Source organism: Oryza brachyantha, chromosome 4, assembly GCF_000231095.2.
Source record: "Oryza brachyantha chromosome 4, ObraRS2, whole genome shotgun sequence".
Classification (NCBI taxonomy): Eukaryota; Viridiplantae; Streptophyta; class Magnoliopsida; order Poales; family Poaceae; genus Oryza; species Oryza brachyantha.
This window is the reverse complement of record NC_023166.2, coordinates 2,109,075-2,135,389: the sequence shown is the minus strand read 5'-3', so window position 1 is coordinate 2,135,389 and position 26,315 is coordinate 2,109,075. Positions and strand designations below refer to the sequence as shown.

The following is a 26,315-nucleotide window of genomic DNA, read 5'->3' as shown; positions in this document are numbered from 1 at the left end:
TATTACTTTGACATTGACGTTGGCATGACAATTTTTAAGAATTAGAACTAATATGGCATAGGCATATGCATATGTATGACTGTTGTAATTTTTTAATGGATTATTTCAATAAATATATTTGAAAAGCTTTGTAAATTTTGTATTATTTTTATTTTGTGAGGAGATTCAAATCTAGTTATTATTTATTTGTGGGGACGAGGAGCTACCCTTAATGAGAATATTTATATTTATATGTTGTTTAAATTATGGGAAGTTCCAGTCTGCTAAATTGGGATATACATGAAATCGCTCGAACCATAGGCTCTTTTGCAAAACTATTGAAACCTAGCTTGGGCGTATTAGGCCTTTTGGCCATTTGATGTACATGGGGAAAGCTACTGCACGGGCCAGCCCATTTAGCTGGATGCACAAGCACAGTAGATATTTCTCTCTTGAGAAAAAGATCATTTTACCTCCTTTAACTATTGGCTAAATCCGACTTATGTCCTTTAATCATAAAACCAGGTACAGAGGCTCTCTCAACTATCAGTGTTAGTTTAATAAATCTCCCTCGACTGTTTTGAGAGTGGTTTGGATGATGTGTCGTTTATGTGGCGTGTTTGACTTGATTTTAGTCATATATGGTGATGATGTGTAATTACAATTAGCAAAAAAAAAATCTCAACGGAGCTACATGGCCAGCTCCCCATCGGCCGGCACATCCTCCCACGGGCTCAGCTTGTCGTTCATGTGTTTCTCCCGATTGGACCAGCGTAGCTTTTGGGTGTAGAAAGGGTTTTTCCCGGTTGAACCTGCCTCTTCCAGTATTTGGGCCAACACCGAGGTCACCGGTGGAAACGAGCCGATGCCCGACGCGAGTGTCATGCCTTAGAAATGGCCAGAAGTGAGTCGGCGTCGCGGGGGAGGCCGGGCATTGAGAACACGTTCGACACCAGCTACTACCAGAACCTCCTGGCCCTGTCGCGACGTCCTCGCCTCCGACCAGGACCCTCACCGCCGCGCTCGTTGCGCATTAGAAATGGCAGGAAGTGAATCCAGTGAGTTTTTTAATTGTTTAGCCGACTATAGTTACACAACAACACTATGTAGGGTAAAAGACTGTTGATAAATCAGCCAAAACTACTCTCAAAACAACCAAATAAGGTCTATTAAAACTGGTATTGTCATGAGCCTATCTAACTGGTTTTATAGTTGAGGGACGTAAATTGAATTTAGCCAGTAGTTAAGGGAGGGGAAATGATCTTTGCTCTTCTCTCTTTCGCCAGAGCAGGACATGAGTGCTAAACCCGAGCTGCATGCTGACACGTGGACGCTCTCTCCGGCTAAGAACGTGCAGTGAATTCGGTAGCAGAGATCAATAACAAACCCATCGATTCTGCTTGGTTGCATATGTTTCCTTGCAATGGAAACAGTTTGGTGCATACCTTTAATTTTTAAAAGACTAGGGTTGACGTGATTATGCATCCCAATCTTTCACTTGTGTATGCATAAGTGAATTGTAAATTACTAACAATCATTCTACGAATTATACTTATTATAAGAAAACAGAAAAAAGGTGAAACAAACCATATTTAGGGTAGGACTTGAGACTTGAGTTAGCAAGATCCGCGCCGAGTCCTGGCATGGAGATAAAGGACCGTCGCGCCTTCATGCATGACGAAGAGCAAAATAGTTTACTTCTAAACAAGTTTTGAAATTGTTTATTTTCATAATTACTTTTTAAAAATCAAATAGCATGAATTTTGGCAATGTACGTTCTTCTACGTAGAGAAACTAGGAGTAAAATACAGAAGCGAACTGATCATCTGTTGAATTTTTCCAAATATAGGAGTTGAGTTTAGACTGAAAATTCTGTGTGGTGGTCAGATATATAGTTGCCCCCAAAAATATCAAATATAAAATTGAAAAGCAAAAAGCATGTCGATATAAATTTTTTTAAAAAAATCTAAGTACGTCTTCATCACTGGACTTTCTTCGAGCCATTTGATTAACTGTGCTCGATTTTTAGATCTAAAGTTGCTAGTTTGATTCCATTAATCTCGACCACAAATACACGCAGCTATGACACAAATCCTCAGCCTTCCTTGGAGTCATTCGTTTGTGCTCATCCCAGAATTATAATTTGTTTTGTTCCATCTTTCTCTGTTGGTAGCGACTTGTATGTTTTGGAATTATGCAAGATTTGGAATCATCAGTACACAAATATGCTATGCCAATTTGTATTCAATTCCTATTATCACTTTCCGTGAATACGATGCTGGAGACCGGTTTTGTGTGTATCAAACGAACACGTGCTGTTCCGTTTCAATCTTCCCATCGATAGCAATGTTTTCCATGAAATACAGCTGTTTTGCCTTGTCCTCTATTCATATTATTTTGCCTCACTGCATGTAATTCAGTCAAACTTTGTCTCGACGACACAAGGGCAATTAATTTTTGAAAGATTTCGCTATGCTTTCCAGGACAGCGAAGACAAAATCACGTGGGAAAGTTGGCTCAAGCCATCAAATACACGTGCATGCAATACTCAGACCACATAAATATGGGGCAAATTAATGACTTTCTGATAAATAATTAATGTTCCATTTTTGTAGTTTCATGAAATAGTTGGTTAAAAAGACCTCCTTTAAGTTCTTTTCATAAAAAATTGAAATGGTCATTAAGAGTCAGATGAAAGTAGTACTTATTTTATAAAATAGCTAGTTGTCGTTTTGTGTAGTTTACTTGAATTTTTAACTTTAAATTTGGACTCAATTTTAGAGGGTTTTCATCGTAGTTTATTTTCATCCACCAAAAATTTGACAACTTCAGCCTTTGCAAAAAATATTTGAAGTATAGACCATTATACAAACTTAATTTTAAAAATGAACCGAAAACTGATGGGATTGAGTTAGCGCCACAGACATTGGCACAGAGGTGAGGTTATTTCCGGGGGCATAAGTTAACTTATGTCCTGGCACGAAAAACGTAATAATAGATTAATACATGATTAATTAATTATTAAAAAAATATAAAATAGATTAATATGGTTTTTAAAACAACTTTCCTATAGAAAATTTATGCAAAAAAATACAACGTTTAGCAGTTGGAAAGCGTGCGCGCGAAAAACGAGGAAGACTTAGTTAACTTGTGGGATGGCCAAACGTGGCCTAAGTCTCCTAACTAAAAATGATATGTTTATTTTTTAAATTATTTTATTTTGAAATTTGAAAAATAAGTACTCCTTTCCTTTTTTTTTAATATGAAAAGAGGTATACTATATGCTCTTATCATTTTTTACTCAGGGCACTAGTTTATAGATATGAAAAATAATTATTGCGTACCAATTAATGTTCTTTTCGTATGAAAACAATATTATTATATTCAATTCTCAAATTTTCATTAAGCGAAATCAATTTATTACTTAATAGATATTAGGCTAAGCATAATGTAATTTAAAATATGAAATGAGCATAAAAATTTGAGAAAAAGTAAATATTCATTTCACATTTTTAAATAGAATAGAACAAATTTATAAACAGAAGGTATCATTCTTTATAAAAACTACTATCTCCGTTTTATAACGTAAGATATTTGACTTTTTTGTTACAACTTTTGATCATTCATCTTATTCAAAAATTAAGTACAAATATAAAAAAAAAAGACAAGTCGTGCTTAAAGTTTTTTGATAATAAAATAAGTCACAAGCAAAATAAATGATATTTCTATAATTTTTGAATAAGACAAATGATAAAACGTTACAAGTAAAAAAGTCAAACATCTTTAAACAGCTTGAGTGCTCACAAGCAAGAACAACATATGAGAAATGTGCACCTATCGGGGCTTGAAGCCTTGAACAACATAATTTAGCACCATCAGGTCTCACGTTGAAGAGCAAGTTTATCTTTTCATACATTTTTGGCATCAGGTTTATTTTTCAATTAGTTTTTAGTGCAATCTATTCTACAAATAAGTTCTCATAAAGGGGTCAAATTGTTAAATTTTCATACAAGTCATCTTACGTCGGATATAAATACACGCAATGAATAGGAAGATTCAGCCACAGGAGCATCCATTGTTTTGCCAGGGAAGAAATTGTTCAATGACTCCTGCTATAATGGTTGGCCCAGCCATGGCCATGGGCGTCGTCTCCTCCCTGAACAATTGTACCGCCGCTCCGGCGATGGCCGCCGGCCGCCGCCGCGGCCGTCATGGATTTTGCCGGTGGCCAGTTGCTTCTTCTCGTCAAGAACAGCTTCCAACCAATGCGCCCTGCTCACGTTTACTGCAGGACCAGGTACGTACGTTGATGGATGGCAGCTTCATCATGTTTGTTTAACCTGTAGGAGACATGAGTCTTTAAGGCTTATATACTAATTCATTCTTTAGGGTTTTCTTAGGATGAGTGTATCACTGCATTGATTTTCTTTTTATTATTTGACTTTTTTAATTTTAAAAGTAACCTTCAACGATTGATTTATCCACATCAACCATTCCAGTAGCTCATGGCGTAGGGGTTATTTAACTACGTCACTCTTAATGGTGTGGCAATATTTGTGCCATGTTAGCTACAATGATGTAGCAGCGAACTTCTTAGTACATGTTTAAAGGATGAGCCCATTATGAACTCTTGTATGATCCATGCATGTCAGTAACAAGAATCTTTTTTATAATAATATGTGCAAACATAGAGTCTGGCATAGTTTCTTCATTAATACAATAAAATATTTTTATTACACGATTTACCTTTTTACTCACCCCATACAACAAAATTTTCTTTAATAAATGCTAAAAGTCGACTCTTAGCCGTTGTCATGCAGTTTTTTTTTCTCTCCTTCCTCTCTTTCATCCATATCAGCAAATTTACATATGTGATATTTAAGAAAGTCAGCTAATAAACATCTTTGTATTCGCCTTTATGGTGTGATGGTGTTTAGCCATACTAGTTGGAATGTGTGTGGACCAAAGGTTTAGATAAGAAAATTAGTTATTAGAGGGTTTAGTTTTAAAATTAAAAAACTAAAATTCACTTAATAAGAAAAATCCTGCCGTTGGTGCTCTCCTTATATACCTTATTGGGAATCACGGTGACTAAACTAGGGTTTATGCATGGCATTACCACATCGTAGCCTATATAACTGGATACCCTTAGCTTGCGGTGACGGGCAGACCTTAATGGGCATGCGGCCCAAAGTTCAGGCACAAATCCAGGATCTAAGCATGCGAAGGACAAATGGGCTAGTAATTACTATGAGAGTTATTTTGCCGTCCTTTGAAAAAAATACTCCCATAAATTTTTATAACAATTTAATACCTGAAGGTATATATACCTTAAGGCAACAGAATTTTATACTAAAATTTATGATACCTCTAGATACTAAATTTAGGATGATAAAAATGCTCTTAAAATAAACAGATAGCTTAAATATATAAGTAAATTTCAAAAAATTTCATAGGTCAATAGCAAACTTGTAAGCAACGATGATATTGTTTGATTTAAAACTCTAGGTAAATAATCAGATTCATAAATTAGACATTGGCAAAATAATAAACAAATTATCTATCTTATATTTACTAATACTACATTTATCTCAAAATATAGCAAATTTTGGCAATCTATTTGGTCAATCAATTTTTATTGATACATAATTAAATATTGTTATATTTTAGAATGGGGGTGCAAACATTTTATTCCACAGATTTGAAATTGGAGTGAAACAAAATATTAGCCACCTACTTGTAAGGACAATATACACAATTACAATTATTATGTAGTTTAAGTAATATAAAGTAAAAACTATTCTTATTTTTTATTTAGGGTTGGGGGTTCACTGTCATCTTTTCGCTTTTGCCTATGCTTATAATCTAAAATTTAATTTTTTAGTTTTAAATTTAAAGTTAATTTTATGATTTTTTATCGTAGTTTAATTTTCAACCTTGGCTTTTAAATCGCTAAGAACACATATAAAATTTTTATTTACAATTTACTTTTTATTTACAAATATGTTGTTTATTTTTCCAAAAAAGAACAGACAATCACCCTTTTAAGGGGGTGTTTGGGGCGAGGGCTAAACTTTAGTCCCTTGTCCCATCAAATGTTTGAACACTTATTATAAATAGTAAATATAGACTATTAATAAAACACATCCATAATCTTGGACTAATTCACGAGACGAATCTATTGAGCCTAATTAATCCATAATTAGTCTATATGATATATGATGCTACAGTAAACATGCTCTAATTATGAATTAATTAGGCTTAAAAAATTTGTCACGTAGATTAGCTTTCATTTCTATAACTAGTTTTATAATTAGTCTACTTTTAATATTTATAATAAGAGTCTATACATCTGATATGACATGGGGCTAAAAAGACACGCCCTTAGTCTATTAGGTCACCAATGGCTACCTATAAGGTATACTATATAATATTTTAATAGAAGAGAGATAAAAGTTATCTCTTAGTTAAGAGCTAGACTATTAAAAAAGTTATCTTTTAAAATACTTATAAATAGTATGTTATCTCTATCATTGGAGATTGGCCTTACGCCAGAGCAGCCCGCAGGGAATGCTGACAGACACCGAGCCTATGTGTGACGTCAGGCTGCCCCGTTTACGTTTGGAGCCCACATACAAAAGTAACCGCATGTATTTTTTGCGTAGGGAAAAATATATTGGCTCATATACATTGAAAACATTATAAAAACAAATATTCATACACATATACTTTGTAAATACATATATATCTGTTATATGTATAATTTGAATCAAATTCAACAAAATATTAGCTCATCAAAAAAGGCATACACGTAGAAATATTTGTGAAGAAAAACTTTATACCTAAAAATTTTATACTAGATATTATATACTATTACCTCTATTTTATATTATAATTTTTTTAGTTCCTATATTTATGTGGATACTAATGAATATATACAAATATATGAATCATATTTAATCTAAGTAAAACCAAAACATCTTATAGTATGAACCGGAGACGGTGTAACTTTGTTATTCTATGTTCCTATAAACTTTGTCAACATAAAGTTATAATGAATTTTAAAAACAATTTAGAAAACAAAACAGAACAAAACAAATAAACATATGAGCTGTGAGGCCCAGGTGCATTGTCCCCTCACTAGTGGAATTTGGCCTGGAGAAGACCAGATACTACAAAGAAAATGGACCTAAGGCCCCAAAAGAAAAGGAAACAAAATCCCAACAGGCTAGGGCACTTTTGTTTGAGCTTACAGGCCGACTTATAAACCAAAATACATAAGCCTAAACAAACAATCAACTTTTTTCAATGAGTTTTTTAAGACATAAGGCACTCTTACACCGTTAAGTCAAAGGCTTGGTTTGAGTAACTCTTTTGGTTTATTTTGAATAGAGGTGGCACCTAACTGTTAATTTTAAAGCTTTAAAGTCAACCGCTTGTAAACCATGTAAGCAAAAAAGTCGGCTTAAAAGCTGAAGTCAATAAACCTAATCCTAAACAAAGAGGGCTAAGACGTTATGAGGTTCAGGTGAAGACGGGGCATTTAACTTATTGTCACTCTTACAAATGTTCATAACAGATTTATCACTGAACCTACATGTCATAAACAACGAGTGATAAATCTATTTTGACCACTCGTAAGAGCGGCAAAAGGTTAAATTTCTCGGTGAAGGGGGATCAACTCCAGTACGCATTACGTAATGCCAGGGATTCGCCATCACCTTTCCCTGGAAAGCTTTCTATAATTTATGACCTTCGAGACGAAAGAAGGATCATCTTTTGGGTTTAAAAAAAACAAATGTCATACTTGTAAATAGAAAATAATTCGCGAATAAAATTTTTATATAAATGTTTATGGCGTCCTAAAAGCCAAAACTGAAAAATAAACTACAATGAAAAACTTAAAATCAACTATAAATTTCAGATTGAAAATTCAAATTTTGACTTATAAGCATAAGCAAAAGCCAAAATATTGGGGTGTATGTTCTCAATGGCAGCAGAAGGGAGTATCTGACAAATTGTTTAGGAAAAATCCTGTGAAACTTGATGAGACTGAAGCTAACATGGGTAGATACTGTAATAGGTGGATATTGGGGGTAGATAACCATCACATTAATAAATGAGAGCTCTAAACACTTTCATCAGTTAAAACCCAAAATACTGATGGTGTCAAATTTGCTTCTTTTCAAACAGGACTTGATCCATGATAACCACATGGAGAACATAGCAGCACTGAAGAAGATGCTTTCTGAAGAGAACAGCAGAACACAGGCCATGATCACAGTCGATTCACTCAAACGCCTCTCAATCGACCACTACTTTTCTGAGCAGATCAATACGCACCTGGAATCATTTTATCGCAGCCACAAGGCTTTCCTTGAAACGGATTTCGGCGTTTTTGATGCCGCCTTATCATTCACCTCGCTACGAGAAGGCCGATATGATGTATCATCTGGTCAGTGCAACTCCCAAATGTTTTTCCTGAAAGTTATATCAGGATAGAAATGCTTCCGGTTATTTAATTAATAGACAATAAATAAGAAGTCTTCTTCCAGCCCTTGTGAGATATATTAAGCACGAAATCAACAACTATAATATGATCTGAAAACGAAATGCTAATACTTAATATGCAAATATTGCTATGTGATACTCTAAAGTCGTGGTTTTCCAGCAAAATTCAAAGTGCCTCCTGGTAAATGGTGTCACTCGAAAGTGTCCTATAGGGGGTAAAAAAATCAATTGCTACAATTGATGAAAAGAAACAGCGTGCAGCAACTGTGTCTTGTGTGTCCCAAAAAGGATCATCGCATCCATGTTCTTATTAATTTCTTTTCATTGTTGTTTCACTGGGAAATTATAAAACGATGATCTCTATGTGGCAGATATGTTCCGGAAATTCATTGACAAGGATGGAGAATTTGACAAGGCCATTAGTAGAGATATCAAAGGGCTTCTGAAATTGCATGATGCATCACATCTGAACATGGGAGAAGAAGTACTTCATAAAGCTCATGGGTTCACAAGCAAACAACTCTGGTCCTCTTTGAACTACTTTGAACCAAGTATGTCAAATTTTATTAGGGAAGACTTGGTGCACCCATACCATCTCAGCCTGCCTAAGTACAGGGTAAAGCACAACCTGAAATATTTCCAAGGGATGTTAGGAAGGAATCATGCTATGGAAGAGCTTGCGTTGGCAGAGTACCACCATAACAGATCACAGCATCAAATTGAACTAATGCAATTTACAAGGTAAAGACCTCAACTTAATTCCTTCCTCTTTACAAGCTTTCTGATCCTTATGGTGTGATGAAAGCGTGCACTTCCAAAAATCATGTGTTTTCATGTAAACAAAAGTCTACACTAGATATTTCTAAAGCTACATACAAATAAATGTAATAGAAACAAAAGACAATATGTTGTTTAATAGAATATATAATACCAATAATGCTTAAAAAGGTAAAACGTCGCAAGACAGCAATATAACAACAAAGTAGATATCTCACCACAAAACCCTGCGGAATTTAAATTATCATATATTACATGGGAAAAGGTGGTACAAAAACTGTTAGATACCTAGGCTCTATAATAGTAGTAGTATGATTATTAAGGCTGTTTGTGCCACATTTGGAAAAGGTGATGCAAATATTGTTCCTTTGTAATTATAGAATTAAGCTGGTTATTGTAAAATGTATGTTTTGACATATCATGGGGTTCGTAATAATCCATAAGTACCACACCCAAAATAGTTAATTTGCATCTGCAATATGTAGAATTGACATAACTGTACCAATATTGCTAGGTGGTGGAGGGACCTGGGATTAGCACAAGAATTGCCATTTGCTCGAGACCAGGTGCAAAAATGGTACATGTGGGCAATGTCTATCATTCAGCCTGGTGTAGGATCTTCCAAGTACAGATTGGAGATCACTAAAGTGATTTCATTCATCTACGTTGTGGATGACATCTTTGATCTTGTTGGTTCACCAGACGAACTATCAGTGTTCACGGATGTTGTTAAAAGGTCAGTCAATGGAAGCTACCCATGTTTATTCAGATAAATGAAATACTCTGTTTTGAAATGCCTAAATTATGGTTTGTACAGATGGGATATTGATGAAGATACCAATTCACTTCCGAGCTACATGAGGACGTGCTATCAGGCACTTTACAATGTTACAACTGACATGGCAGAATTGGTTGAAAAGGAACATGGTTACAACCCAATTCAACATTTCAGGAAAGCGGTAATTGAACACTAACCTATCGACATCCAAAAGAACATTTTTCAGTATGTTAGTCCTGCTGTGTATTTTAATAGTGCCTTGGACACATGCAGTGGGAAAAATTGTTCGAAGCATTTTTCGTCGAAACAAGATGGTTTGCTAATAATCAGACGCCAACAACGTCTGATTATTTGAAAAATGGTGTTATCAGCACGGGAGTTCATGTTGTGCTGGTGCATGCATTCTTTCTGTTGGGGCAAGGAGTCACTAGAGATGCTGTGGATTTACTTGAGCACAACCCACCAATTATTACCTCTTGTGCCAAAATTCTAAGGCTCTCAGATGACTTGGGATGTGCCAAGGTAGTCAAATTTTGCTGGCATTTACTTACTTTATTAGGGGAAGATTGGAGACCAAATAGCCCTTAATACAAACATAATTGATAATGTTCTATGGCTTTTAGAAATAATAAGTATAAAAGTGCAATTCATGTAAGGAAATATGCATGCCCACTATATATTAATCTTGTTGATTGGATACTTTTCAGGATGAAGAGCAACACGGGTATGATGGCTCCTACCAGGACTGTTACATGAATGAAAATCCTTCATGCTCCTCTCACGATGCGAAGAAACACATCATGTACATGATTTCGAAAACCTGGGAGGAACTAAACACCGAGTGCTTCTGTACAAAATCATTTTCGCCGGTATTTCAAGAGGTGTCCCTGAATCTGGCAAGAATGGTCCGAGTAATGTACACTTACAATGAGAAACAAAAGCTTCCCATTCTCGAAGAGTATGTAAACAGCTTACTGCAGTGATGCGCATAAATGTGTACTCAAATCACTTTTCCTCCTACAATCATGCCCTAGGAACCGTGATTACAGCTTTACCAGTCTGTAGACACAAACTTGGTTGGAAATTAGAACCACGACTAGTTTGATCCATGATAAATGAGAGGTGGATTATTCATCTAGTATTAGTAGTATTTCCAAAATGTCTCATAAGCATTCTGTCTTTTTTTTTTATCAGTTCGGAATTCTCCGTCTTTTTAAAAGTCTGGCATTCTAGGTTTTCGAAACTAATTAGTCACGTTAAAATTTAAAACCAAAATATTGATGAACACTTCATCTGTGCATCATGCTAACAAGCACCACTGCGAGCTAAACACGGGAGTGAAAAATACATATTAAAAAAATCAGTCATGAATCCAGACAGAAAATCAATAAGAAAGAGAGGCTATGCATTTCGCCAATCAAGTTATGAATATGCAAGCAGATCTGCTATGGTCTCAGTGAAAAATTGCCTAGCATCCCAAACATGTGCTTTCACCTCAACGGAGGAGAGGGGGAAGAGAGAACTCACCGCGTGGGCTGGATGGTGGAGGTCGCCGCTTTCCCGTAGGCTCGTCCGCGCGGGACCCGTAGAGCGGCGACCGCACGGAGGCGCCGGGAGGAGAGATGGCCTCGCCGTCGCCGGGAAGAGCGGCGGCGGCGGCGGCCACTACTCGTTCGCCGCTACTAGATGGAGAGACGGGTGATGTGGGCCCAATGGGCCTCCAGATTAATTTGCTGTGGAATGGGCCCATATATCCATTCGGCTTTTTTCTGAGATTAGTTTGGATGTGGAAAAGCCAAGTTTGTTTTTGTTTTTCGTTCCTTAACCAGAATATCAGAAATGTGTATTCTTAAACTCGCATAATCCGTCCAAAAAAGGTTCTCCGACTGTATTGACTCTTTTTTTACTAGTTATTGATGTGGGGAAGGAAGGGAGAGGAAAGGGGGAGAAGGTGGACCGTGAGCTTGACGGGCGCGCTGGTACAGCGGAAAATGGTGGTGCCGACCGCGCTATGGACGACGTGCGGCGACCGATGCGGTCGGTGGCGGTGGCGGATAGGCCGCGTAGTCGACGACACATGCAACGACCGACGCGACTGGAGGGCAGAGCACGGGCGGCGGTCAATGCGGTCGGTGGCGGGCAGGCCAGCGACAACGTGTGGCCGCCGACGTGGGTGGGCGACGGATCCGCATGAGTGCGGCGACAGTAGCTGAAGGGTCGGCGGCGACTGATGCGGGTGTCGACGTGCGGTGACCGATGCGAGCAATCGGACAGCCACGACAAAGCATGCCGCGCTCAGCCACCGCCGTCGTTTTGCCTCCCCCGATCACCGGCCGGCGACAACCTCGCCGCCGTCGCTGCTAGTGGGCCCGTCCTCTCTTCATCTGGAGAGAGATGGAGGATAGAAGAGATTAGAAATGAGAATGACGTGTGGGCCTTTTTTGCCATCTAAGCGCTTAATCAGCATGAGCAGACCTAGGTCAACAATGTCACGTCAGCGAAACCACTCATCCATACTGCCCTAGGACCTATTTTAAACGGGATTTGAAAGTTTGAGGTCCAACATTTCTGGTTTGCGGTTTAGAGATGCTTTAAAAACTCGATGTTAAGTTGGGGGACGTTCGGTGGACTTATTCCTTTGGATGTACTCTTTTTGGGCCTAAGAAAGCCCACAATATAATTATAAGAAGAGTAAACCGCATGTTGGATTTTTTTTTTTCACCCAACTTGTATAGAATCCTACAAGATTTTCAAACATTGGAATAATGTTTTAACACAAACATAGGAATACTTGACCTTGCACCTTTGGTTGGTTCACAGCCTCACAGGAACTAAACACAAGTCAAAAGAATTTGGATGTGGCAGAGAAAGAAACTAGAGAAAGATAGGAAGAGAGTGTATTGCATTTGTCAAAGGAAAATAAAATTTTGAGCTCATGTTTATCAGTGTACTGGACTTCTTGAAGAAAAATGAGCTCATGTTTATTTTCGTGGAGAATTGAACACGTAGGGAGCAAATCCTTAGGATTTCGACATCCTATTCATTTGTTTCAAAGGGCCTCGTAGTAAAATTTACCTAAGGTTTTGAATCCTCCAAGTTCTCCTCAGAAACCCTTCGATTCAAAAGAGCCCTTTGTGAGATTCTATTTTTCCTATCGTGTATTAAAGAGATGCATTTGCAGGTAATGTGCATCTGTGTTGTTTTATGTGCTCGGTCTTTATTTACTTATCATTATTTACTTATCACCGTTGATCATAATTGTTTTAGCTTTGGTAGTTAATAGCACTTAAATAATTAGATGATGATTAATGAAAGTCGTATGGCTGTATATTTGTGCATCACACATCACTAACCTAACATATTTTAGCCATACACAATTATTTTCCAAAAAGAAAAGGCAACCAGTCAAAGTGAACAAATAAATAGCAACCAGTGACAACTATTTTAAACCGATGGAGTATATTTTTCGATATCATTGAAAATAATTAATTGCCGCACTATATATATTTTGCAAAATGCAGAAAATACATGTAAAACATTTTCAACCAAACCGTACGTACAACCTACAAATTACACCTCGAGAGTCGAGACCTAATCCGGTAGTGAGTGATGATGACACAATTTCATATACAAAGGTTTGACGAATTAAGCATCCAACGCTCATACTACATAGAGGCTCATAAGCTGTGTTTGACTATTTGTCTCAAGAATGTTCGTTCCTAATCATAATCAACAACTCCTTTTCCTCTTCAGAGCTTGTGCTGCTGAGGATTAGAAATGCAGCAAACATTCATTAATTACACTAAAAAAATTATTTCCAGTCAAACCGTACCACCTACAGCTACAACCTGGAGACCTAATCACTGATGGTGATATATGTGATTCCATTCCACATAAATTAACCCAACATGCAGAAGGTCAATTACATGATTTTCTTTAACTAATCTTGGCCAGAATTTTTTTTTAATCCTTCTCAATCATCCTCAACAACTCTTGTTCAATTCCTCCACTCAAAGAAAACTACTCTTTCTTTTTAATTTCTTGTTCTGAACCTCTTGATCTGGTGAACAAAACAAACAGGTCCCAGCTTTTCATTGGTTGGCTGAACATGTCAGCAATATATATTCAGCATTACACGTGGGCATGAATTGAATGATTAACTACCACGAGCACACAGAGACAGCAAGAGTCCAAAAGCCCTAGCTAGCTCAATCACTAGCTAGTTAATTAATTGTACTCCATGTCCATGATGCACACCTGCTGCATGCCTGTCGATCTGAATAACTCTGAATCAAGATCACTGATGGAACAAAACTCTGAATAATACTACTAGAGAAGATACATACAAGGCGCATAAATCCAACGAGATAGACGACGATCAATCGATCAATATGGCCACGCCTGGTTGATATCAATCTCGTCTTTTCGCTTTTGTTTATATCTATCAGCCAAAATTAAATTCTTAATCTTAAATTTAGAATAGATTTTAAAGTTTTTGTCCTAGTTTATTTTTTAACCTTATCACTAAAAACACCTATATTAAACTTTATTTAAAAATTAATTTTTATTTATAAATATGTCGTTTGACTTTTCCTGAAAAAACCAAGCAACATATGCCCGATGGATTGATGGATTTTATTCCTGGTACTCCTGGATCGAGACGTTTTGCTCTTGTTCCTGATGCTACAATAGCTAGCTCTGCTAGCTTTCTTTAACTGATCTTGATCCCTTTTCTGATCTATATATAATATATATATGGTTTGTTTTTTGATAGAGACTAGGCTAACATGCATGATTAGGGTAAGGACTCTTGCTAATTTGCATGGGGGACCAAGCGTGGCTAATCTTCTCATGTCTTGCCTCTCATTGCGTTTGGAGTTTTTCTCGACTTGCTTATGCTTGCAATGATGGTGCAACACCAAGATTCCTTCTCTCTGCTGATAATTATCTGCATTATACTAACATGCCAAAATTGTTGCCAGATATGTGTCTCTTAGTACTGCTATTCACTAGTACTGTCTAGCTTATTATAAATATAAATAGGTTTTGAGTTATATTTTGCTTGATTAATTACTTGGTTGGGATCCTACTGTCAGCTACACATAGGCATAGTGTATTCAAAACTCGGTGAATTATATTCATTCATTTCTAGAATATAATAAGGCCTATTTGCTTTTTAAATTATCTCCAATGTTACTTTGACCGTCTATTTCTTTAATAATGTATCATCAACAGCTACAAAATTAGCATTATATGAAAATATTCAAATATAAATATAATGATATCACATCTATGAGGCTAAAAACACATGTTTTTAGTCGAATTAATTATTAGTGATTCTTTTTTTACTTTGCAAAAACAAGGGGCACCTTATATTTTACTATAAGGGAGGGTAGCCACAGTTGTGTGTGTATATATATATATATATATATATATATATAAGCCATTGATCTGGAGAGTGGACCTGTTTGTCAGAGGCACACCGAGCCAATACTATTAATTGATATATAACATGGTACATTATTGGTAGAGACGGCGATGGCCAAAATTCAGCAAGGTGGCAGTACATGAGATCGATGTGTAAGTTTAGGAATTAGGAGGTCAAATGATTAATTTACTTGGTCTAATAATCATCTAGATTTTCTAAGAGAGAGAACCTCTTCAGATGGGTCAGAGAAATGGATCATGAATATGGTTCTTCTAGAACCTCATGGGATGGAATTCTGCGAAAACTTTCTATATATATGGCTGGCTCGTTGGACCGAAGTAATACGTATATGGCAAGCGAGTAGAACATGAAATATTCTTAATCCCAAATGTAAAAAATGGACGTCAACATCCTGGCATGTAAGGGAGATGGCAAGACCAGGGCCCTACCAAGGTGAAGGGTGATTCCAAATGGCATATTTAGAAATAAAAAATAATTTTTAAAAATAAACGTTGATAAAAAAACGTCAAAATCAACTCTAAAATTAAGATTGACAGTTTAAATTTTAACTTATAAGTATAAAATATAAACAGAAGCGAAAAGACGAGGGTGATCATTCCTCGGTAGCCATTGATCATTTTTTTTAGATAATTACATGCAAGATTTACTTCGTGGCCATATTTATGGGACATTTCCTGCTCTGGATCTTGTACATGGCCACTCTTCCTTTTCTACTAGTTGTTCAAATTACCATTAATTTTAAGAGGATTTTCACTGCGAATATATACCATTCAATCATACATATGGATTTTATGTTGATGCATGTAGTTTCCACTTCTCGTGTTCTGATAAACATATCTTCCTGCGTTTTGTAGAAAAGGGAACTTTTGTAGGCCAGTAAACTAACCATTCAAAAATATTCTAAGATGCTAGCCCATCCGTTCCTTTTTATTTATCATGCACCATTGACCGATATCGCAGCAACTTTGATCACCAATAATTTTTAAATCATTACATAATGATAAAACAAAAGTTTTATTATTATGTTTAGTACATAATACACCCTTTAATAACGTGGTTTGTATTTCAGTATTTAGAAAAAAGTTTGTAAAAAAGATGAATGGTCAAAGTTTAAAAATAAATAATGCTCGATAATAAATATAAATTAATGAACAAATGAAGCTCGTTGCCTTTTCACCTGCCCTGAGTCCTCCCACGCTAGCAACGACGTTTTCTCGAAACACCTCTCGTTTCGTTGCGTGGATTGTGACCTTAATTTGTGCGCTCGCGCGCATCTTCAATTTTATATATCTCAAGTTACCCTAATCCATTGGCTGACAAATGAGAGGTAAAATTTTGTCATGGAATCATAATAAAGTAATAAAAAAAATGAGAAGGCATCACGTGCTAAAACCTTAAGTCAAGAGGAATAAACAGGACATGAGAAGACAACAAGTACATAAAATTGACGTGCTCGATCGGTCGACAGCAACAGGGATCGAACTTTCGGCTGTTTGGCCGACTACGATATGATATTCCCAGCAGCGGCCAACAAACTTGGATAGCTGCAGCTTCTGACATATATAGTATATCTCTAGAAGAAATTATTCTAAATTAATAGCACTTAGTTTTTAAGAACACATAGATTATAAAAATCTAGAAAACGAATTAGAAGACAGAAATCCAAAAACCTAGTTTTTATTAGAATCTATGCTCACTAAGGCCGCGTTCGGCAACGGGTAGGATATCCGGCGCGGAAAACGTAGTCGTAAATTAGTAGATGATTAATTAATTATTAGTTATAAAAAATTAAAAAATATATTAATATGAATTTTTAAAGAAACTTTGCTATAAATTTTTTTTAAAAAAAATACCGTTTAGAAAATATGCGTACGTAAAACGAGATAATCTAATCTAGTTATAGGGAGTGCCGAACGTGACCTAAATAGAATTATTCCATCCGTGCATGCATCAATGCATGGGACACTATACTGAGAAATGATGTTAACAGCATCTAGCAGCAGGAGTGTGGCACTAGAACACAGCACCTGCGACGTTGATGTGCCAAAATCGGACATATATGTTGCAGCTAGCATGAACACGTACGCATATATATATTCTTTGACGACCAAGTATATAACAAATGACTTATGACCGCTCTCTTCCGGTCTTCTTCGTCTTCAGCAACGTAGGTTGTACGTACGACGTACGTGAGAATATTTTTTATCATCGCTTATATATATATATATATAGAAAACGTAGTCAAATTCATGTTCAAAACGATCCATTAATTTGCCACGTGTAACCAAAATAAATCTAGAAAAGTTTTGAGAAAATCCACTGTGTACCACTAAGTTTATCATCTTTTAACAATATGCCACTGAGTTTGCCAAGTTCTACAATATATCCTCTATTTTGCTAAATCTCTATGTCATACCCCTAACGATAGCAATTCGGCTGTTAGCACTGAAGAAAGGACGAATTTGCCCCTGTGGCATTTGCTCCTATATAGCATAGCTGTCGTTTGCCATCCGAGATTGTCATCTGTGACAGTGAGACGATGATAATGCTAATAATCAATGTTACAAGTTAATTTATATTTTAAATATAAAATTCCGAGAACTAGGAATATATTTTAAAATTTATATTTTAAATATAGAATTCTGAGAATATATTTTAAATGTAAAATTTTGAGAACTGAGAATATATTTTAAAATTTATATTTTAAAGATAAAATTCTGAGAACTGATAATAGATTTTAAATTTTATATTTTAAATATAGAATTCTGACAACATATTTTAAATTTATATTTTAAAAATAAAATTCTGAGAACTGAGAATATATTTTAAATTTCTATTTTAAATATAAAATTCTGAGAATATATTTTAAAATTTTATTTTAAATATAAAAATCTGAGAACTGAGAATATATATTAAAATTTATATTTTAAAGATAAAATTCTAAGAACTGATAATAGATTTTAAATTTTATATTTTAAATATATAATTCTAAGAATATATTTTAAATAAAATTCTGAGAACTGAGAATATATTTTAAAATTTATATTTTAAATTTATATTAAAATTCACTTGTATGGATGCAACTGAACATAGTAAACATATTACTAGTAAGGTGCATAAAAACACAGAAGATCTCAAAGCACACAGTTAAATTCACATAATGGTGCAAAATATAACACTGCATGTAGTGGTATAGAATCTAAGTTCAACACAACCAAGTTCAACATTACCAAATCTAAAAGTGGATCTTAACTAGTTCAGAAGTTAAAAACATTTTACATTCCCAGAATCCACAGACAAGTACATTAAGCTATTAATTTCTTTTTGCTTCTAGTTGACATGGATGGACTAGTTGATGCCCAGAAACATTTTACATGGCGGCGCTGGGCACGGGGGAGAGGCTGGCGGCGGCGCAGGTGGCACGGGAGAGGCCGGCGGCGGCGCAGGTGGCACGGGAGAGGCCAGCGGCGGCGCTGGGCGTGGGGGAGAGGTCGCCGGCGACGCAGGTGGCGGGGGAGAGGCCGCTGGCGGCGCTGGGCGCGGGGGCGAGGTCGCGGAGCCAGCCGGCGACGGGGTCGGCGATGCAGCCGTCGACGCCAACGCAGAGGGCAGGGACACGGCTGTCGGCGCTGGGGGTGGGGGCAGGGGCAAGGACGCGGCTGCTAGCGTCGGCACTGGGGGCAGACTCGCAGGCGACGATGCTGAGGATGCAGCCGGCGGCATGGTTGCTTGCATGCTCTCCTCCTCCTCCTCCATGGCTCAGATCCAATCGAGCTACCTTCTTTCCCCTCTAGGTGATTTTATTTGAGTGAAGGGTATTTTTGGCATTTAAGAAAAGTAAACCCTAGAGATAACTAAAGTCTAACAGACTGCTACCGCTAGGGGTATGACATAGAGATTCAGCAAAATAGAGGGCATATTGTAGAACTTGGTAAACTCAGTGGTATATCGTTGAAAGGTGACAAACTCAGTGACACACAGTGAATTTTCTCAAAAGTTTTAGACCGACGAGAACCTACAACTATCGGTGACCGATTTCAGACAGCACTGCTCTCATGTGGCGTGACACCGAGCCTACTCCCGGCCCGTCCCAAATGAAATTACTATACCTATTAGAGTTTAAACTTTATAATAAAATAAATCAATTATTATTATATTATACTTTCTCAAGATAAAATTACTCATAATGGAAAATATCAACTAGACAAGTACAATAAATACTACTCCTCTGTTTCACAATATAAGACATTCTAGTCTTGTTTAGATTTATATGGATGCTAATGAATTTAGATATATATATATATATATATATTATATACATTCATCAATTAATGAATTTAGACAAGACTAAAAAATCTTATAATATGAAACGAAAATAGTATCAGATATACTTATGGGAACGATATGAAAATCCGAAAAATGATTATGGAACGTGGGGCGGGTAACACGTGAAATGTGGCACATCCTCTCTTTTATCACTTCTCTCATTTACCCCGTCACTTGATCTTGCGTGGTCCTTTCACAGAAAGTACATACATATATATATAAACTTATAAGGGCAGTCCTAATGATATATTAATGGTTGTTTCTATCCTTATTAAATAGCTTGCCATATAAATAAAATGATGACATGACAACGTAATTAATAAAAAAAGAGAGGAAAAATTTAGAAATGGTTTTCTTATGAAGAAACCAAGTCTTCTTTTCACCTAATACACCAAGAAACCATAAATTCACCATTGGAAAGAAACCACTACTTTCTAGAAAACATATGTCATGCTCATTATTAGTGAAAAAATATAGAGTTAGAAGAGAAATAGAAGACAATTATTACTCGAAAACACCTTCACTTTGGACAATAGTTTCTATAGATAATTTCTTATACTATAACAACCATGTCGGTTTCCTCCACTTGGACCGCCCTTATAAGGTTACTGTGTTTTTTTAGATGAAGATGAAATATTATCTAATTTTTTATAGCTATTTAATAGTGTAAAAGATAGAAATTAGCTATAACAAAGTTAAAAAATTATACTTTACAAAAGTAAGATGATAAAATTATTTTTTAAAAAAATATTGTTTAGTTGTCCAGAAAACGTTCGCTAAAAGCCTAAAATTAATCATGGGGAAAAACATAATCCAAGTCATCAGACAGTAAGAAGCTAATGCTCCTACTACTACTTATTAGAGCAAGTATAATAACAGGCTACGAGCTGGCTAAATGCTTATGTGGAGGAGAGAAGTAGTGGGTTGTAATCTTATAGCCAGCTTGGACACAAGAACCAAGAAATTATGTACGAGTGACATGTGGGTCCTGCATTAATGATAAAGAGCTAACTACTGTATGGGTGGGCTATAAAAATACTATAAGAATTCTTATAGTCAGCTTGTTGGCTATTATTAGCCTTGCTCTTAATAGCTACAGCAGTACTCCTACACCCTTTCGTTTCCCCTTCTTAAGAGCTAAGTATAATAGCAGGCTACAAGCTGGCTAAATACTTATGTGGAGTTGAGAGAGGTAAAGAGAGAGAAGTAGTGGACTGATAATCTTATAGACAGCTTGGAAACAAGAACCAAGAAATTACGTGACAGAGATATGTGGGTCCTACATTAATGATAAAGAGATAACTATTATATGAGTGGACTAAGAGAATACTACAAGGAGCCTTATAGCCAACAAGTTGGCTATATTATTAGCCTTGCTCTAACAATAGATTCCCTCGTTTTTCGCACGTAGGTATCCGAATTGCTAAACGGTGTGTGTTTTACGAAAATTTTCTATAGAAAAGTTGCTTTAAAAATTCAGATTAATCTATTTTTTTATTTTTTTAGTTAATAATTAATTAATCATGTACTAATTTATTATCGTATTTTTCGGGCGGATTAACGACAGGGCTGCCGAACACAGCCCTATTAGTTTAGATATGCATGGTTCGCAGAAGCAACATGGTTGAAAACTTTTGAAACGGGAAGACTGTAGGAGAGGAGAATACATACAGCGGCTCTGGCCCTCGCAACACGTACGTTTTGCAGCATCTGCATGCGTTGCACGAACGAAAAGCGAGCCGGCGCAGACACACACGCATGCCTAACTTGGAAAATTAATGCCTACCTTTCTGGATTGTGGGCCCGAGGTTACTGTGGGTGGGGCCAGCGTGTCAAGGGCGTAGATTGACCTTGTTTGACAAGTAATCTTGCTGTGTATTGCCATAAATAGACTTTCCTCTCGCCTGCGGCTTTGCGCTTTGAAGGTTTCTCTATCCAAGCATTCTTAGGCTTCCCAAATTTTTTTCCAAAATCATCCCATCGAATTTTTGAACACCTAAATAAAACATTAAACATAGATGAACCAAAAAACTAATTGCGCAGTTATGGAATAAATCTTGAGACGAATCTTTTGAGCCTAATTAGTCCATGATTAACCATAAGTGCTACAGTAACCAACATGTGCTAATGACGGATTAATTAGGCTCAAAAGATTCGTCTCACGGTTTCTAGGCTAGCCGTGAAATTCGTTTTTTCATTCGTGTCCAAAAACCCCTTCCGACATCCGATCAAATGTTCGATGTGATGTTTTTACCAAAAAATTTTTACCAACTAAACACCACCTTAGTTCCACTTAGGCTGTCTTCAGTTTGCAAAATGATTTAGCAAAATCATCGCATCGATAAGTACGGTCACACATTTAAGTATTAAACGTAGTCTAATTACCAAATAAATTTCAAATTCCGACTAGAAACCGCGAGATGAATCTTTTGATTCTAATTAATCCATCATTAGCACGTGTTAGTTACTGTAGCACTTATAGCTAATCATGTATTAATTAGGCTCAAAAGATCCGTCTCATAATTTCCCCCTTAACTATGTAATTAGTTTTAATATTCATGTATATTCAGTGCTTCATTTAGGTGTATAAAGATTTGATGTGATGTTTTTGGGAACTAGACAGGGCCACACTTTTTAGGGAGCTTTTTGGTAAGGTTCTGCTGTACTACATAACTTCAATCGACTTTTTTTGGGTCATTACAATTACCCTCTAAATTATTTAAACTAGAAGAAATAACCTACACAATCTAGAGCAATTTTGGTCCTATGTCACCATACATGTGGCACCAACGTAGTAATTTTGGTCCTGCGGGGGGTCGAAAAAACTTTAAAAGAATTCATGGAATCCACATATCAAATACCTCATCTCTCTTTTATTTCTCTACAGGGGCCATTGCACCTTGGCAAGAAAGGCCATCGAGATGAGTCAGGGGGCAGGGGCCACTAGTAGCTTGGATGTGAGGAGAAGGATGGCGGCGAAAGCACCGTTGAGTCGTCTAGTAGGGGTGATTAGATGTTTCTTAAAAAACTTAGCAGCGGAATTAAGTTACATATCAAAACTTCTGGTCATAAGCACCGAAACTTGCTCCTTAGCTTTCTTAGGGTTGTCGTCGATAAAATGGTGATACTTCCCACACTTGTAACCAACTCTTTTAGATTGCCAATTCTTGGATTTGTCACCACTGTTGTTTCTTCCATAGCCACCTTGTTTCATGAACCTCTTGATTTTTTTTGACGACGAGAACAAAATCTTGAACATCAGTTTCATCACCGCTTGAGACTACATCAACTTGGTATTGGCCTTAGATGTGACTTACTTGTTCTTGGCGATGGTGACGTTCTTGGCGAGAGCCTTGACGTGCTTGGAATCTTCTTAGAAGAGCTCATGAGATATGATTCTTGAAATCACATCGCTTAGAGTAAGCATGTTGAAGTTTTGTTTTTTCGGATAAGTGTCAGCAAAGTTGAGTTTCTTGGAACAAATGCTTGGAGAAGCCTCTTGATGGCGACTCATTCAGTCATGTCTTCGCTTCCAAGTCCTCAAATTGTGTTGAGATAACCATCATCTGATCATACATCTTTTGGGGCGTCTTGTCACCCTCCATCCCGAATCTTTTGAGTTCCCTTCAAGAACCTTAATTCTTGATTCCCTCACGTCCAGAGATCCTTCTTGGGCCAATTGAAAAGTGACTCATATTTCTTTGGCTTCCTCAACTTGGTCCACCTTGCTAAAGGCCTTTGGACTCAGAGCTCTGAGTATAATGCTCGCGACATGAGTATTTCAATGAATGAGAACTTCTTGCTCAAGAGTTGGTTTGGTCACACCCATGGGGATGTCAACACATGTAAGCACAATCTTCCAAACACTAAGGTGCAAAGATGTTAGATACATCTTCATCTTGTGCTTCAAAGTGGTACATTGTGTCCCATCAAATAGAGCAGCATGCCTGGAAGGCATAGAGACGAAGTGGGTGGCAGTTGATGCAAACTTTGCACCGGTGTGTGCGAAAATCACGCTATTGCACACGCGAAGGTCTGGGAGAATTGTTTATCTCCCGTGCAAGTCCTAAAGAATCGGGTTTGAGCGTGCCAATTTTTTTTACCAGTATAATTGATAAGGTATATAGAAATAATTAAATCAGACAATCGATCGCCCAATGGGCTGATACGATCAACCAATTAACATATGAGCACTATAGTAAGGCGATCGACTATGTTATTGATATAAACACAATGAGTACGGAGTAGCAAGAATTATCAGCTACAACTAGGGATGAAAACAGATTGAAAACAGGCGGAAACTACTTTTACTGTTTCCGTTTCCATATTTTTTCGGAATCGAAATCGAAATTGGAAACCTCGAAAACGAAAACGAGATCGAATATTATCGAATACGAAAACGGCTCGAATTCGAATCAGAGCGGATACGGTAACCAATATTTAGCGTATTATAAAAACTCTCAAACCGAGGTTTCAATTTTTTTCCTAAAACAGTAGATCAAATTTCAAACATTAGCAACTAACCACAACATTTTTTTATCATTACAACCAAGTTCATAAGTCACCTTGTTAATGATTGTCTAAATACCAAATAAAGGCTATAATTTAAAAATTATTATACTAAATACAAATCACATGGATTATTATAAAAGTTCACATATGATATTATAAAATAAAATATGTCTCATACAAGTTGATACAAAGTAAAGTGATTTTATAAGTTTTTGATTAAGGACTTAAGGCTAACTTGCTGAAGTGGGCTGGACCATTTTGGTTGATACTGTGAATTTATGTCATATAGGCCTGCAGAAAAAATCCGAAAAGTTTCTGAGAAAAATTCCGGAAAGATTCTGGCCGATTCTGATTTCCGATGGATAGTGCCCTTACCGTATCCGTTTCCGTTTCTGAGAAAATATTCTGAATCCGTTTCCGTTCCGATAAATTCTAAAAAAATTCCGACCGACGATTTCTGTTTCCGAAAACTAGTCCGGAATCCGGAAAGATTCCGAACCGTTTTCATCCCTTGATACAACCAGATGATGCTCAACCCGGATCTATGAAATATCCAACCTAGCTTACTAGGAGTAATGTTAGACCGAATCGATTCAGCATCAAACTCCGCCTAGCAATGTTAGGTTAGATACTAAATAGACCATAATTGATAATCAATAAGGAGCTGATTAGTCAGCAGCTGCCACCAGAGACAATAGCAAGCATAGATCTACCAACACGATCTACCTAATATAGCTTATTAAGAATAATCTTGACAGGTCAAACCGAACCAATGCGGCATAAGATCACACTTAATAAATAATAGATTGACCCGCTAAATAATTGATATGATGAGTTGATGATTCATAATTTATTGGCTAGAACTTCGATAAACAATGAGCAAGATAAATCAACTTGATATAAAGTATTTGATAAACATAATCTAATAGATCGAACCTACCCAAGATTGTACGAGATTGTAGATACCAAACCACAAATATTAAGTTAACATATATCACTCAAAATAGTCAACCAGATCAATCTAAAATACAAGAGTAAATTAGAATCAAACTGATATAATCACTAACAACAGTATGTGTTTTGATGAGAATATTGGATCTAACTAAGAAAGTCTCGATCTATCCAATACGGTTACAAAATAATTAATCAATATGATCAAAGATGCAAAAGTACCTTAAACTGAAACTGATGCGATCACTAGCAACAGTACAACTAGATCAAAATATTGGACCTAACCACGAAAGTTCTGATTTCGCCAATACTACTACGATGGTCACGATGGTCCTCCAGTTTATCATGGTGCGTGACAAATAAAGCACGACAAGTGTCATACACTATCTGCTATCTTTGGGATCTGCAAGAAGACAACAGTAAAAGTCAAAGCAAACGAAAGAAAGATCAATCAACTGTTGCGAGAGTCAAGACACGAGATCCCTCCAGAGTCTAAGGATGAGGAGTTCGGGGACCCGTTCGCTGCCTATGAGGTTGCACGCACCATCGCCGGTGAAGCCGGCGCATCTTCTTCTCTCCTGCTCCTGTTGATAGTGATGATGACACAGAGGAGGAGGAGTATGTCGAGGAGGGAGATGAGGAGTCAGAAGTGCCTACAGCAGAGTCATCAGAGGAGGCAGAGTCTGATGAGGAAGAGGCAGCAGGAGATGAGGAGGCCCCAAAGCCTCAAGCTGAGAGGGAGCTAGAGCAGCCGGCAGAGGAGAAGGCCCCATAGCCTTAAGTGTCAGGTGGCCACACTTCTCAGTACGATATGGTTTTTGGTGCACCACAGGTGGAGGAGCCCACTCAGCCCGAGATTGTCTTTGGTGCTCCCCAGGCAGATGATCAGGAGCAGGCCATTGAGAGTGACGGGGTCTAGACAGAGGATGACACCACGAGCGTCCACTCCGGTGCTGTCACGCCCAGAAATTTACACCAAATTTCTGAACAATAGCATGCATTAATCTCGGTCCACGAATCAGCCCGTGTACA

At 36.9% G+C, this 26,315-nt stretch overlaps 1 protein-coding gene and 1 long non-coding RNA gene across 3 annotated transcripts; one reads left to right on the top strand and one right to left on the bottom strand.

Moving 5' to 3' along the window:
- Positions 1-3,786: 3,786 nt before the first annotated feature.
- Positions 3,787-11,752, bottom strand: LOC102719374. 2 transcript variants are annotated; one of them, XR_001550053.2, is made up of 3 exons: positions 11,573-11,752; positions 8,323-8,460; positions 3,787-4,319 (listed from the first exon to the last, which is right to left on the bottom strand). It is a non-coding gene; the product is annotated as an uncharacterized LOC102719374 (long non-coding RNA). The 2 variants fall into 2 exon arrangements; XR_423377.3 differs by lacking the exon at positions 3,787-4,319 and adding an exon at positions 7,930-8,227.
- A 7,116-nt stretch (positions 11,753-18,868) lies between these two features.
- Positions 18,869-26,058, top strand: LOC102718923. Its single transcript, XM_040523023.1, has 2 exons — positions 18,869-19,218; positions 25,878-26,058. The coding sequence occupies exons 1-2, from the start codon at positions 18,869-18,871 to the stop codon at positions 26,056-26,058; spliced, it is 531 nt and encodes a 176-aa protein (XP_040378957.1).
- Positions 26,059-26,315: the final 257 nt, after the last annotated feature.